At 43.2% G+C, this 12,462-nt stretch overlaps 1 protein-coding gene across 1 annotated transcript; it reads right to left on the reverse strand.

Annotated features, from left to right (window-relative positions):
• Positions 1-5,550: 5,550 nt before the first annotated feature.
• KCNJ11 (potassium inwardly rectifying channel subfamily J member 11) lies at positions 5,551-10,152 on the reverse strand. The gene has a single exon (XM_083489968.1). The coding sequence runs from the start codon at positions 9,705-9,707 to the stop codon at positions 8,505-8,507; it is 1,203 nt and encodes a 400-aa protein (XP_083346094.1). The 5' UTR covers positions 9,708-10,152; the 3' UTR covers positions 5,551-8,504.
• Positions 10,153-12,462: the final 2,310 nt, after the last annotated feature.

Here is a 12,462-nt window from a genome sequence, read left to right on the forward strand (position 1 = left end):
AAGGCATGCTTCAGGGTAGTCGTTTTCCGCTTAGGATAGCCTCTGCACCATTTAGAACTCCAAGGGAGGTAGAACTTTCACTGATTCCACTTCTTCTATGATAGTATGTTAGTAATGGAGGGGAAATCCGCTAGATGGCACTCTCTTTAAGAATTTTAAACATTAGTAGGAAATCTCTTACAACCTGAAAAGATTTCTGTGGAGCCTCTAAGGCAAATAATAATAATAATAATATTAAAATACTCAAGGGCTGTATCTGGTTCACAGGCTGATGGTTGCATTAAATCTGTTCAAGCAGATTTAGATCAAGAAAATATTTTTGTTTTCTTGTCTTGCTTTTAAGACTTGCAGCTGATGAAATAATCAAGATAAAAACAGCAGCCTCAAACTCTTGAGTCCCTTTATTCTGAACCTCATGATTTTCTTTCACTAAAATACTATATTTCATATGCAGGAGGTGGAAGGAACCTGCACTGGAACCTTGTAGTCCAGGAATAAAATTTATATAAAATGTCCAAATGCATGATTTTACTATGAGCAAATACCTTTGTGGGGATTTTTTCAGTACTAAAACAAGCATTATGCAGGCAACAGTTCAATAGATACAATAAAAGATGGTTATAAAAACTGAGTAATAAACAAGCCTTGTGTTTATTATATATTATTAGTATGACTCAGTAGGCTACCAAGAGACAGCTCACTGAAGGCAGGCACTGCTCTGACATGGAGATCATCTTGAGGACATACCAAAGGCTTGAACAACTGTGATCTTATTTCACTGAACCTGGATTCTTCGCATTGGTAACTCATGAGGAGGCAAGTACTTGTGAATTTCCCCCCTGCCCTTCACAGAAGTGCTGTCTTTAGTGAAGCAAGCACTAATGGAAGTCTTGCTGAATTCTGTGAAGCCAAAATTCTCCTGTTTATTTTGTGTGTGTGTGCTGACACCTCAATCAGCTCCTCCTCCATTGGCAGACTTTCAGCTTGTTCCAGCAGAGCTGAAATATTGCTGTGAAGGAGCTGCACAGCGAAGGACACAGACTTTTAATGTGTTCAGTTTTCTCCTAAATGTTCTGCCTTGTGAAGGCCATACCAAATCTGACTTCTCATTATTTAATCTGCCTTGGCTACTCATTCAAGGGCTCATGAAGTGCCAGATTTGCCTTTATGGCTCTGGTTCCGAACTTCTGCAGCTTTAAGGATCCAACAATTAAATGCCAACTATTGCTCTATAAGGGACGTGGGTGGCGCTGTGGGTTAAACCACAGAGCCTAGGGCTTGCCGATCAGAAGGTTGGCGGTTCGAATCCCCGCGATGGGGTGAGCTCCTGTTGCTCGGTCCCTGCTCCTGCCAACTTAGCAGTTCGAAAGCACGTCAAAGTGCAAGTAGATAAATAGGTACTGTTCCGGCGGGAAGGTAAACGGCGTTTCCGTGCGCTGCTCTGGTTTGCCAGAAGCGGCTTAGTCATGCTGGCCACATGACCCGGAAGCTGTACACCGGCTCCCTCGGTCAATAAAGTGAGATGAGTGCCTCAACCCCAGAGTCGGTCACGACTGGACCTAATGGTCAGGGGTCCCTTTACCTTTACCTATTGCTCTGTGCCACTGAGTTGAGGCCGGAGCTCAACAGACTGATAGCAAGGTTGCCAGCTCTGATGCAATGGGAGTACATGTGCTCTTGTGCCCTAGATTCCATTCTATCCCCTCTGCTTGGAGGAAGAGAAACTCTTCATTGTTCACAGGTGACTTCTGCCTATCTTCACACAATTGTGCCATGCAAAGTCAACCATATACAGTGGTACCTCGAGTTAAGTACTTAATTCGTTCCGGAGGTCCGTTCTTAACCTGAAACTGTTCTTAACCTGAGGTACCACTTTAGCTAATGGGGCCTCCCGCTGCTGCCACGCCGCTGCTGCTCAATTTTTGTTCTCATCCTGAAGCAAAGTTCTTAACCTGAAGCTCTATTTCTGGGTTAGCGGAGTTTGTAACCTGAAGCATCTGTAACCTGAAGCGTCTGTAACCTGAGGTACCAGTGTAGATCGTTCAGAGGAGGGATGTTCTCTGGCCCTCTGCAGGGCGTTGTTATAGGGTATGCAGGATAGAGCAACAGATTCTGCCTTGTTTTGCCAAGCATAATTTAACGGTCCATCTTTTGCCCCACTCTTGATCTAACGGATCAAGGCAAGTTACGTTTCTAGTTTGAAGTATGTATCTAATGTACATGACGATCTTTGCAGCAGCAGAACTAAATGGACAGTTGCTGCTGTCAACAGGGAGAACAGATAGGCCTGGATTCAGTTCCCTACACTCCAAATAGATTAGTGTTGTCAGAGTTGGCATAGCTGATCTTCTCCTTGGCACTGCCCACGTCTTCAGCCTTAGGTGCTGGATGTTGGTATTGTTGATCACCCCACATTTCACATAGCACTTTTTGCATTCAAATACACAATCTAGACATGAGATCTGTTTCCACAAGCCTTCTTCCTTGGATACATCACCCTTTCTGGATACAGAGTTATAGTGTAGCAAAGCTTGGGTTTTTCTTTCATTATATTGGGATTTAAAAGCTCATATTTTTCTTTACTGAGAGAAGCTGATGAAAAACTAATATAACTTTGCCTGTATTGTGTTTGACTCTCCTCATTGGAATTCTTTTTAACCCCTTGATTACTAACCCGTTGGGGTGGGGTGGGGGGGAAGGTTTTGGTGGGATTGCTCCTACCACTCCTGCTGCTAGGACTCTTGCATTTAGCAGGTGCATCATGGACGGAAATGCAAAATCAACAGGCATGCAAATACTGTGATGAGAGAAGCTTCAAAGAGCATAGAATTGTAGAGTTGGGACTACGAAATTCATCTAGTCCAATCTCCTGCAATGCTGGAATCTTTTCCCCAATGGGGGGCTCAAACCCACAACCCTGAGATTAAGCGTCTCATGCTCAGTTGCAACGTTTTGCACAGGATAAAAGGAAGTGGCAGCCCTATTTCTTTGTGAAATTAATTTCACATTTATATTTGTGTGTGCTTTTTTGACATCAAAACCACGTTTCATAAAACCACTGTCTAGTGCTTTCTTGCAATGGCATTTGTATTGCTTTTTCAGATTAGGTTAATATGAATCACTGAACATCTCTCAAAGCATATTTGTGGCTTGCATTTAAAAGACCATTAATTTGAAATGAATGAAAAGTTATGTGATACAATTCTCATTTTAGCATGAGATGGTACGTTCCAAGCCATTGTTCTTATTCGAATTGCATGCCATTTATTAGAACCTTAGGACAGAACTGATGTTTAAATCAATCTTATTTAAAGCACTTTTTAATATTTCTTTCCTTCTTTGACATGTTCCCATTACATTTAGAGGATATATTTATCAGAGATGTGATACTTGGGCATTTGAGTCAATAAAACCTATTTATAATTGCATTTATCCAAACTTTCTACAGGGGCTTTGCATGCCCTAGTCAGACAGGTGAGGTTGTAATACAGGAAGATCAGGAATAAACCAAGATGATCAACAACCCACATAAGGTCTGGATTTAAAATAATTTTGGTCTAAATGAGGCTGAATCAATTTTGATAATAAATAATAATAATAATAATAATAATAATAATAATAATAATAATAATAATAAATATCAGCTAACTGTGCAACTTTATGCCTGTCTACTCAGAAGTACTTAGTGCCAGGTTCTGTGGGACTCCTGTGTAAGTGTGTACAGAATTGGAGTTGAAAAGTAAGTTGACGTGTTTTTTTTATGGGCCAGGGTAGTCTTCGCAGATTTGCCACCTTTTGTGCTGACAGCACTTTGATGTTTCAGGACAAATACGCCCTCTGTTCAATTTCTATCATTAAGCTGGTTAAGAATACAGAAGCCATCATAACAGAAGAAAAAGGTACATCTTTACACAGAACTAAGATGGTGAGTATGCCTTAAACTGGGTTGTGGACTGAGCTAATTGATAGGTTACAAGAGCTACAGTGAAGTAATACTTTGAATGACCAGGGTGGGGTGGCGGTGGGGAGGGGAGAAAGAGATGCTAACTGTAGAAACACAACACACTAAACAGTGTAAGGGTGGATTCACATGACCAGTTTCCCCACTGGACATGTGAAAGGACACCGTGGGGTTTTGTTCATATGTCTTATGGATTGGACTGATGCAGGTTATGAGCTGAATTAAGTGGAAAAGGAACCCGTCTGTTGTTGCTGCCATTTGAGCTTTGACTGCAGCAGCCCCAGAAATGGGAAGTTCTTGGGACATCTCTGTTGTCATTTTTTAATCAGGAATGGGGTGCTAGTGGATTTTTAATACCTGAACTAAGGAGGATAAGAGCTGGTGCCCAGAATTACCTAAAGGAGAAGGGAGGAGCCAGGCTTGGGAAATGTTGGGACAAGGGATATGGAAAAAAACTTGGCTCCTTCATTTTAATATTTTTCTGTGTAAATGGCTCTGAAGACCAAACCCTTCACCAAGAAGATACCCATGGGCTGCATTTATTCTTCTCACAGGAAAAAAAAATCATTAGTTTTGAAGGGAGAAGTCCCTGTGGACAGCTTTTGAAAATATCCAAATATCCTTCACCACCAGTCCTTATATAGTGTGACAAAATCTATTCACCAGCACTAATGCCTCTCTCTACAAGTATCCTTCACAGGTGCTCAGTGTCCACAATCATCTTGCACGCCAGAACAGCTGCTCTCATTCTAGGGCTGGCTAGAATCATTTTGCTGCCTGAAGGAGAGCAGCGAATGGCACTCTCCTCACATCAAGGTGCACAGTATCCAAGGCAACAGTAATAAATAACTTTGTTTGCTTCCCATTTATTACATCCCAAATCTAAGGCAACTAATCCTACTCCACCCAATGGAATGACCTAGCTGAAACAACCCTGTTATCCAAGTTGTCTTTTCCACTGACCAAAGTCAGCATACCAATACCACAACCTTCTCCCTTGGCTTTAATTTGCATTTGCACATTGAATGTATATTGAATACACTTGTGCTACTTATTTAGGCATAGTGAGTGGGGCTTACATTTTGGCGTGTAGCAATATCCACTTGTAGATCAGTTAGGAATTGCTTCCTAACCCTGAAAGATTGTTCAGTGATTTGTATAGGTGGTAGAGGTGAAGGAATGATAGCCCCAACCTATATTGTGAGCATGTAAAACAGATCCGGGGAACCTTGGGCCCTTCAGAACTGCTGAACTACAACTCCCATCAGCTCCAGCAAGCATGGCCAATGGGCAGGGATTGCAGGAGTTGTAGTTCATCAACATCTGGAAGGCCAAATGCTCCTCACACCTGGTAAAGAACCAGGGAGTTTGCAAGGCAGAGAAGGCACCCCTGAGAAATCACAACATATGACCTGAAACATGTGGGGAGAGAAGGTTTGACTATCTACTTACTTTCCTCAGTGGTACCTCTGATATTATAGAAAAAAGAAAACAACCTTGATTGAATAAGTGTGCATAGAGAGAAATAGGGTTAGTATATTGTTATTAAGACTTCAAATAAAGAACCCAAGGAATACACATAACCAGAATTCATAAGGAATAAATTTATTGCTGTTTAATTAACAGGGCAGTCCTACACATATCTGCTCAGAGGTAGGCCCCATTGATTTCAGTGGGACTTACTCCCAGGTAAGTGTATATCTGATTGCAAGCTAAAGTTATCAACTTATTTGTTAACAAAGGGAAGCAAGGTGTGTATTAACATATTTTGTCATTATAGTTTTGCATTTTTCTTTTAAATATAACAGGAATAGAAATTTTAAATTCAGCAATGACCCAAATGTTATTCCTGTCTGTCATAATATTTTTGACTATCCATTTCTTTGGCCATCTGTCATTCTGCAAATATATAAAGCCAGGTCTCTTGCAATGACAGCCTCAGTAGCACTGGGCCCCGAGAGCAATTATTCTAAATTTCTCCTTCCGTGTTCCCCAGTTAATGATACACAGAACAAAGGGAATCTATGAATATATAGATTTCCTCAAGCAATTGGAGACACAAAAAGTTGCATGAATAGGCTCATGCACATCCTCATCCAGACCCACGAGAGAATTATATCACATGCTTGATTTAACAGCTGTTTTAGAATCTCACTGTTTAACTCAGCAACAATACAGCAACCTCTTACATTTTAGAGTACCACTAAAGGCAACCTCCCTAGTGTCTCAGCATGCAAACCAATTCCATAAATTGGCAAAGCAGGTGCAGGTTAGATTACAACCTGTTTTGTCCCAATCAGCAGTTTAAAATAAATTTAAACCCAAGTGTTCTGGGTTAATGAATTGCAGCCTAGATGTTAAAGCTACATTTCAGCATAACTTACAAACATCATTTTGATGCTGAATAAGGGCACTTTAGGGAGTGAAAGCAATTTTATTTCATTTGAAATCAACAAAATCTGTGTCACATTTTTACAATTAAACAAGGATAAGTAGAGGCAGGCTGTAAAGAGATTAAGAGCACTTACATCGCTGGAAGAAATTACACAGATGTAGCAAACCATAAAGGTGAGATATCAAAACAATCCTCAACTGTATTAAACAATGTGATCATAATAACAGGCATTTGAGCACTACTGGTTTTTTTTTAAAAAAATTGTGTAGCTTTTAATTTTTCTGTTACCAGAATATAAAACCATTAACTTTGTTTTGCTGCTTTATTCCATGCCACATACTGTTTCTGTTTAGATATTGTGCAGAGGCTGCACAGCTATGCCACACTTGCTTGTGTAGCAAATATCTTAAAAGCATGCAAATGTATTAAAAGGTACACACATGCTCATGTAACATGCATTTAAGACTTTACTTTTGGAATTACAGTTCCTTTTCCTACACTGTTTTATTTGGTAAAATAAGGTAACATCCTCTTTTTTATTAATACATATATGATCCATAATTCGATATAGTCACTCAGTCGAGTAACTTAAATAAGATCAGTTTGAAGAATTTTGATTTAATTTGATCTAATTTCATTGCATCTATTGGGATTAAATTAGTTAAAATCTAAGTGCATTTACTAATTTAGTCTCCGATTGTCAGTTTTGTTCCATTATCATTTTTGGTGTGGTAAATGCCACAATTAGGTTCAGTGTGATTTTTCTGTTAGCAGTCACTGAGCTGTCCCCATTAATCAGTACCAAATAAGAATTTATGTACTTTCTTTATATCCTGCCTCTCCTCCAATGAATTCAACACTGTACAAATGGTTCTCTCTTTTCTTTTCTCCTTGCAGCAACATTGTGAGGTAGGTGAGGCTGAAAGTATTGACTGGCCCAAGGTCACCCAGCGAACCCTATGGGTGAGTGGAGATTTGTTCCTGGGTATCCAAAGCCCTAGAATGACACTCTGTCTACTAGGCTGTCTTTTGTATTGTCTAACTCTACTAAAACAAAGAACATTACTGCAAGTTTATAGATGATGCTGTCACATGAAGATTTGGATTTGTTATCATAGGCAGGCAAGCAAATTGTGTTGCCAGCAAATGGCTTTATCTTGCTGTTGCCATTTATTGACAAATATGGTTTGAATTCAAAGGAGGCGTAAATATACTGCTTGCATATTGTTATTTATTTGTCTGTTACATTATAAATTATCTTAGAAAGTATTTTTGTACAAAATGTCCACTATTTTAAAATGACATTCTACTTATTCAGGTCAGAAGGATCAATATTGGGTACTGAGTTTGAATTAAGATGAAGGATCTAATTCCTTAGTTCAGATTCAACTGAGTCAAAACTGAATGTGCCTACAATTTCAGTAGCAGGCAGCACTAATAAAAAGCTTATAAGGTTTATACTTGTGTTATGTAGGATTTGGAGGCTGGATGTGACAGAGTAATAAACACACTTAAGACATTTCATTTTCCTGTTTGCAACCCCCACCTGCAACTACTATATCTTATTACTGTCTAATATTTTTGGCATTAACTTAATTCCAGTTGAATTTAATTACAAAGTTAACGAGTGCCAATGAAGATTATACATCACCTAGTTCAGTGCAATTAAAATAAACCATGCATTATTATTTATGGATTAAATTAAATAATTATTTAAGACATAAAGCACTGCTGTGTAAACAGGCACCCTTGTGTATGCAGCCTCTCTTTTTATCATAAATACTAATAACTTATTTCTTTATTATTAAGCCTACTTAACTTACTACTGTACTGGAACTGAGATGCTTGTATATAATAACAGTTAAAAACATATCGAATCTATGCATTGTCAGAGGATAAATAATACAACTTAATACATAGAAAATGATTTCTCAAAAAAGGCGACTTTCTGTTTAGATTGTTTATCCTCTCCAAGTGTTTGTGCAAATAAATAAGAAAGTCAAAGGGAGATGATTCAAGTTCAGTTTTCCTTAGATGTCCTGAATCACACATTTGTCTTGCACCAGACAATATCTTACCTACCTTGTGGAACCACATTGGGGTCCCCTGTTTGCTTGCTGTATCTGATACAGGAGCTGAATCTATGTGTCAGGAAGGTTCATCGGATATGCAAAACATGGGCTTTAACCTGACAGACCTTTTCCTAATAGTGCCCCGAGGTGACAAGGAGATGCTGTCCAGGATGCTCTGGTTTTCCTCCAGTTGCCTGGCAGTGCAGCTTGGGGTGGGCACCTTCACAGTGTTGCCAAATTTGGAGTAGTCTACCGAGTACTGCCCATCCTCTTCGGTCACGATGGGCACAAACCTTTGTCCCCAGAGGATCTCATCGGCCAAGTAGGACGTCCTGGCTTGAGTGGTGATGCCCGTGGTTTCCACCACCCCTTCTAGGATGACGATGACTTCCAGATCCTCGTGGTGGTGGAGGTTGTCCGGGGCCACGTCGTACAGAGGGCTGTTCCTGTCGATCACGTGGCAGATGATGAGCGGGGAGACCAGGAAGATGCTGTTGCCCCCTACCGGGTTCTCCATCTGAATGTCGATCTGGTGGAGGGGCACCACCTCCCCCTCGGGGCTGGCCGTCTTCCGCACCACCTGCATGCGGATGGTGGCGCTGATGATCATGCTCTTGCGCAGATCGCCCACGCGCAGCATGAAGCAGAGCTTGCCCTGGCGGAGCGCGATCACGGCGTGCTTGCTGAAGATGAGCGTCTCGGCGCGCCGGTGCGCCTGGGCCGTCTTCATGAAGATGCAGCCCAGCATGATGGCGTTGATCACCAGGCCCACGATGTTCTGCACGATGAGGATGAGGATGGCGGCGGGGCACTCCTCGGTCATCATGCGCCCGCCGAAGCCGATGGTCACCTGCACCTCGATGGAGAAGAGGAACGCCGACGTGAAGGAGCGGATGTCGGTCACGCAGGGCACGAAGTCCTCCGCCCCCCCGGCGTCGCCGCCCGGCTGCAGGTGGAGCTGGCGGGTGCTCTGGTCGAGGTCCCCGTGCGCGAAGGCGATGAGCCACCAGACCATGGCGAAGAGCAGCCAGCTGCACAGGAAGGACATGGTGAAGATGAGGAGCGTGTGGCGCCACTTGAGGTCCACCAGCGTGGTGAAGACGTCCTGCAGGAAGCGGCCCTGCTCGCGGATGTTCTTGTGGGCCACATTGCACGCGCCGTTCTTGCCCACGAAGCGGGCCCTCCTCTCCCGGGCGCGGTAGCGGGACGGATCCGGGACATCCTCGGCCAGCCGGGTCAGCACATACTCCTCCGGGATGATGCCCTTCCTGGACAGCATGGCTGGCCTGCGCTCTCCTCCTACAGCCCCCGGCCCGTGGCTGCGGCGGCGGGGACGCTGTCGGAGGGAGCCATCGCTGCTGCTCCTGCTGCTGCTGTGCCTCCTTCGCCGCCCCTCCGCCTGCCCTGGCCGACTCCCCTTCCCCGCCCGCCTCTGCAAGCCCGACGCGCTCCCCCAGCTGCGCACGCCAATCACAGCTCTCGCCGGCTTTTGCAAAGGCGGCGGCTTTCCGCCGCTCGCTCTCGCAGCCAACCAGCCCGCCGCAAGCCGGGATCGCCTGCCTGCCTTGAGCGGCCGGCTTTGGAGAAGCCGGCGGCAGCGGAGGAGGCGCGTTCAGAGGCAAATCCGCTGGCGGCGGCGCTGCTTGGGAACCTGACTCTCCGGAACGCTCGCCAGGGGGCGTTGTCGCGCAAAGGAGACCCATTATGGTGGGAGGGCTGCGCAGTCACAAGAAGACCGCACAAAAGGGATCATAGGGTCACGGGGTTGCACCGAACCTGGGCGCTCACCTAGGCAAGGCCCTGGCACAGCAGCTAACTGCTTTGCAAGAGAAAGGTCCCACGTCCGGTCCCTGGCGTCTCCAGGTGTGGCTGTGGAGTCTCCTGGCTGTAACCCTTAAGAGCTGCTGCCAACCAGTGTAGACATTACTGAGATATTGCTTTGACGTGGTACAAGGCAGCTTCTTATGTTCCATAATAATAATAATAATAATAATAATAATAATAATAATAATAATAATAATAATAAAAGTTATTTATACCCTGCCCATCTGGCTGGGTTTCGCCAGCCACTCTGGGTGGCTTCCAACAGAATATTAAAATACGATAATCTATTAAACATTAAAAGCTTCCCTAAGCTTCCCTAAACCAGGCCCTTGCTTGGTGCAGAAGCAGTGAATCTTTGAAGGCCACTGTCTTCCTCCCCTTAACCTTGTCTTTCCCAGGTGAAACATCCCCATCCTCCTAGCTGCCATGATGGATGGACGGGGAGGAGGGATCAAGTGTTCATATGCAAAGAGCCCTAGAACTCTTGCTCAGTGCACCTGCTCAGATAAGCTGCCTCTTTTATTTATCAATACCAGCCACTTACTGCAGTGCAGAATAGAGAGGAAGTCTGGAGCAATTTCTCTCTAATGTAACAATATTTAGGGCTTTTTATTTTGAGAGATGGTGAGTAAGTGGTATATGAGATTAGACATGGCATGGATAGAGTTGTTCCCTAATACAGTGGTACCTCTGGTTACAAACTTAATGTGTTTTGGAGGTCTGTTCTTAACCTGAAACTGTTCTTAACCTGAGGTGCACTTTCGCTATTGGGGCCTCCTGTCACGCTGCTGCTGCACAATTTCTGTTCTCATCCTGGGATAAAGTTCTCAACCCGAGGTACTATTTCCGGGTTAGTGGAGTCTGTAACCTGAAGTGTTTGTAACGTGAGGTATCACTGTACTCAGGGCAGTCCAATGAAGCTGAATGTTGGAAGAGCCAGGAGACAAGATAAAAAGTTTTTCTTCACACAGCACATAGTTAAATTACAGGCTTCACTTCCACTAGGTGTAGTGACGGCCACCAACTTGGATGGCTTAAAAGAGGATTAGACAAGGTCAGCAAGAGTGAGGCCATCAACTCAACTGTGCAGCTGATCACTTCAGAGGTGACCTCAGCCCTGCTTTCTTCAGGGATCAACCATGCAGTTGAGCTCTTCCTAGGGAACTCAGTCATGTAGCAAATCCAGCTGTGTCCCCTGTCCCACAACTGATGTCACATATAACTTCAGGTGCGTGTGATGTTGAGGCAAATTTGGGCTATGGGCTGGAGGTTCCTCACCCGTGACCTAGACAGAGTGGAGGAGTGCCTACCCCTTTCTAGTGTATCACCCGGAGGAAGAAGGCACACAGGTTAACATGGAAAGGGAGGTGGTGGCATATTTGCTTACTTGTGGGTGCTCTCTTATTCCATTTGGTCTCAGAAGCAGTGGGAATGAACTTCATTAAAATGAACATTAGAGGAGGGTGTGTGTGTGTGTGTGCGTGTGTGTGTGCGTGCCTGCCTTTATGCACCAGTCTCTTGATGTGCAAATGCTAGTTTCCTTGTTTAACAAATGTTACAGTTCCCATTATCACTGGTAATTGGTTTGCCCAAGCTCTCCACAACTGTTTCCTGAACAGAAGATCTGGGTAAAGTTCAAGAGCTTTCTCTGGCTACTTGATTATTTTTAGTGTCCTTGGGACTGCTGAGCTGTTTAAGTGTTCAGGCACTTCTTTTCATCTTTCACTGAAGGGATATTTTAAGATCATATACCAAGCACACAGGTATACTCCAAGTAAGGTAAAAACAGTTAATATTAGACATATCCATTGAAGTACTTTGCAGGGCATTAAAAAGCACCCTCCCAAAGGGAGATAGAAAATAGTATTTAATTGCATATGGGGCTGTCTTTATGCATAAATCTTCTGTTATAAATTTGTGCAGTGTTCTGTTACCTGTGGTAATTTAGAATTTATTAGAATTAACATCACCACCTGTGCAGGTACATAAGTAACTCGGCCTTATTTTACTATAGAATATTTATTTTTGAGAGTGCATCAGACCTACTTTCAACAGCTTACATTTTTAAAAAATGTTATAATATAGTAAACTGTGATTTAGCACTGAAGCAACAGACTTTCATTGCTGTATCTCCTAGAAGAATTTATATTATTGGAGGTTGTTTGGCCTTTTAGAAGTTTGTTGGTTCTTGCACAATATTAATAGTCTGC

Source organism: Podarcis liolepis, assembly GCF_965112155.1.
Source record: "Podarcis liolepis genome assembly, chromosome: 1".
NCBI classification, from domain to species: domain Eukaryota; kingdom Metazoa; phylum Chordata; class Lepidosauria; order Squamata; family Lacertidae; genus Podarcis; species Podarcis liolepis.

Bases quoted from the DNA above. Each gene is read 5' to 3' on its own strand.
- KCNJ11 (XM_083489968.1), bottom strand. From the start codon at position 9,707: ATGCTGTCCAGGAAGGGCATCATCCCGGAGGAGTATGTGCTGACCCGG.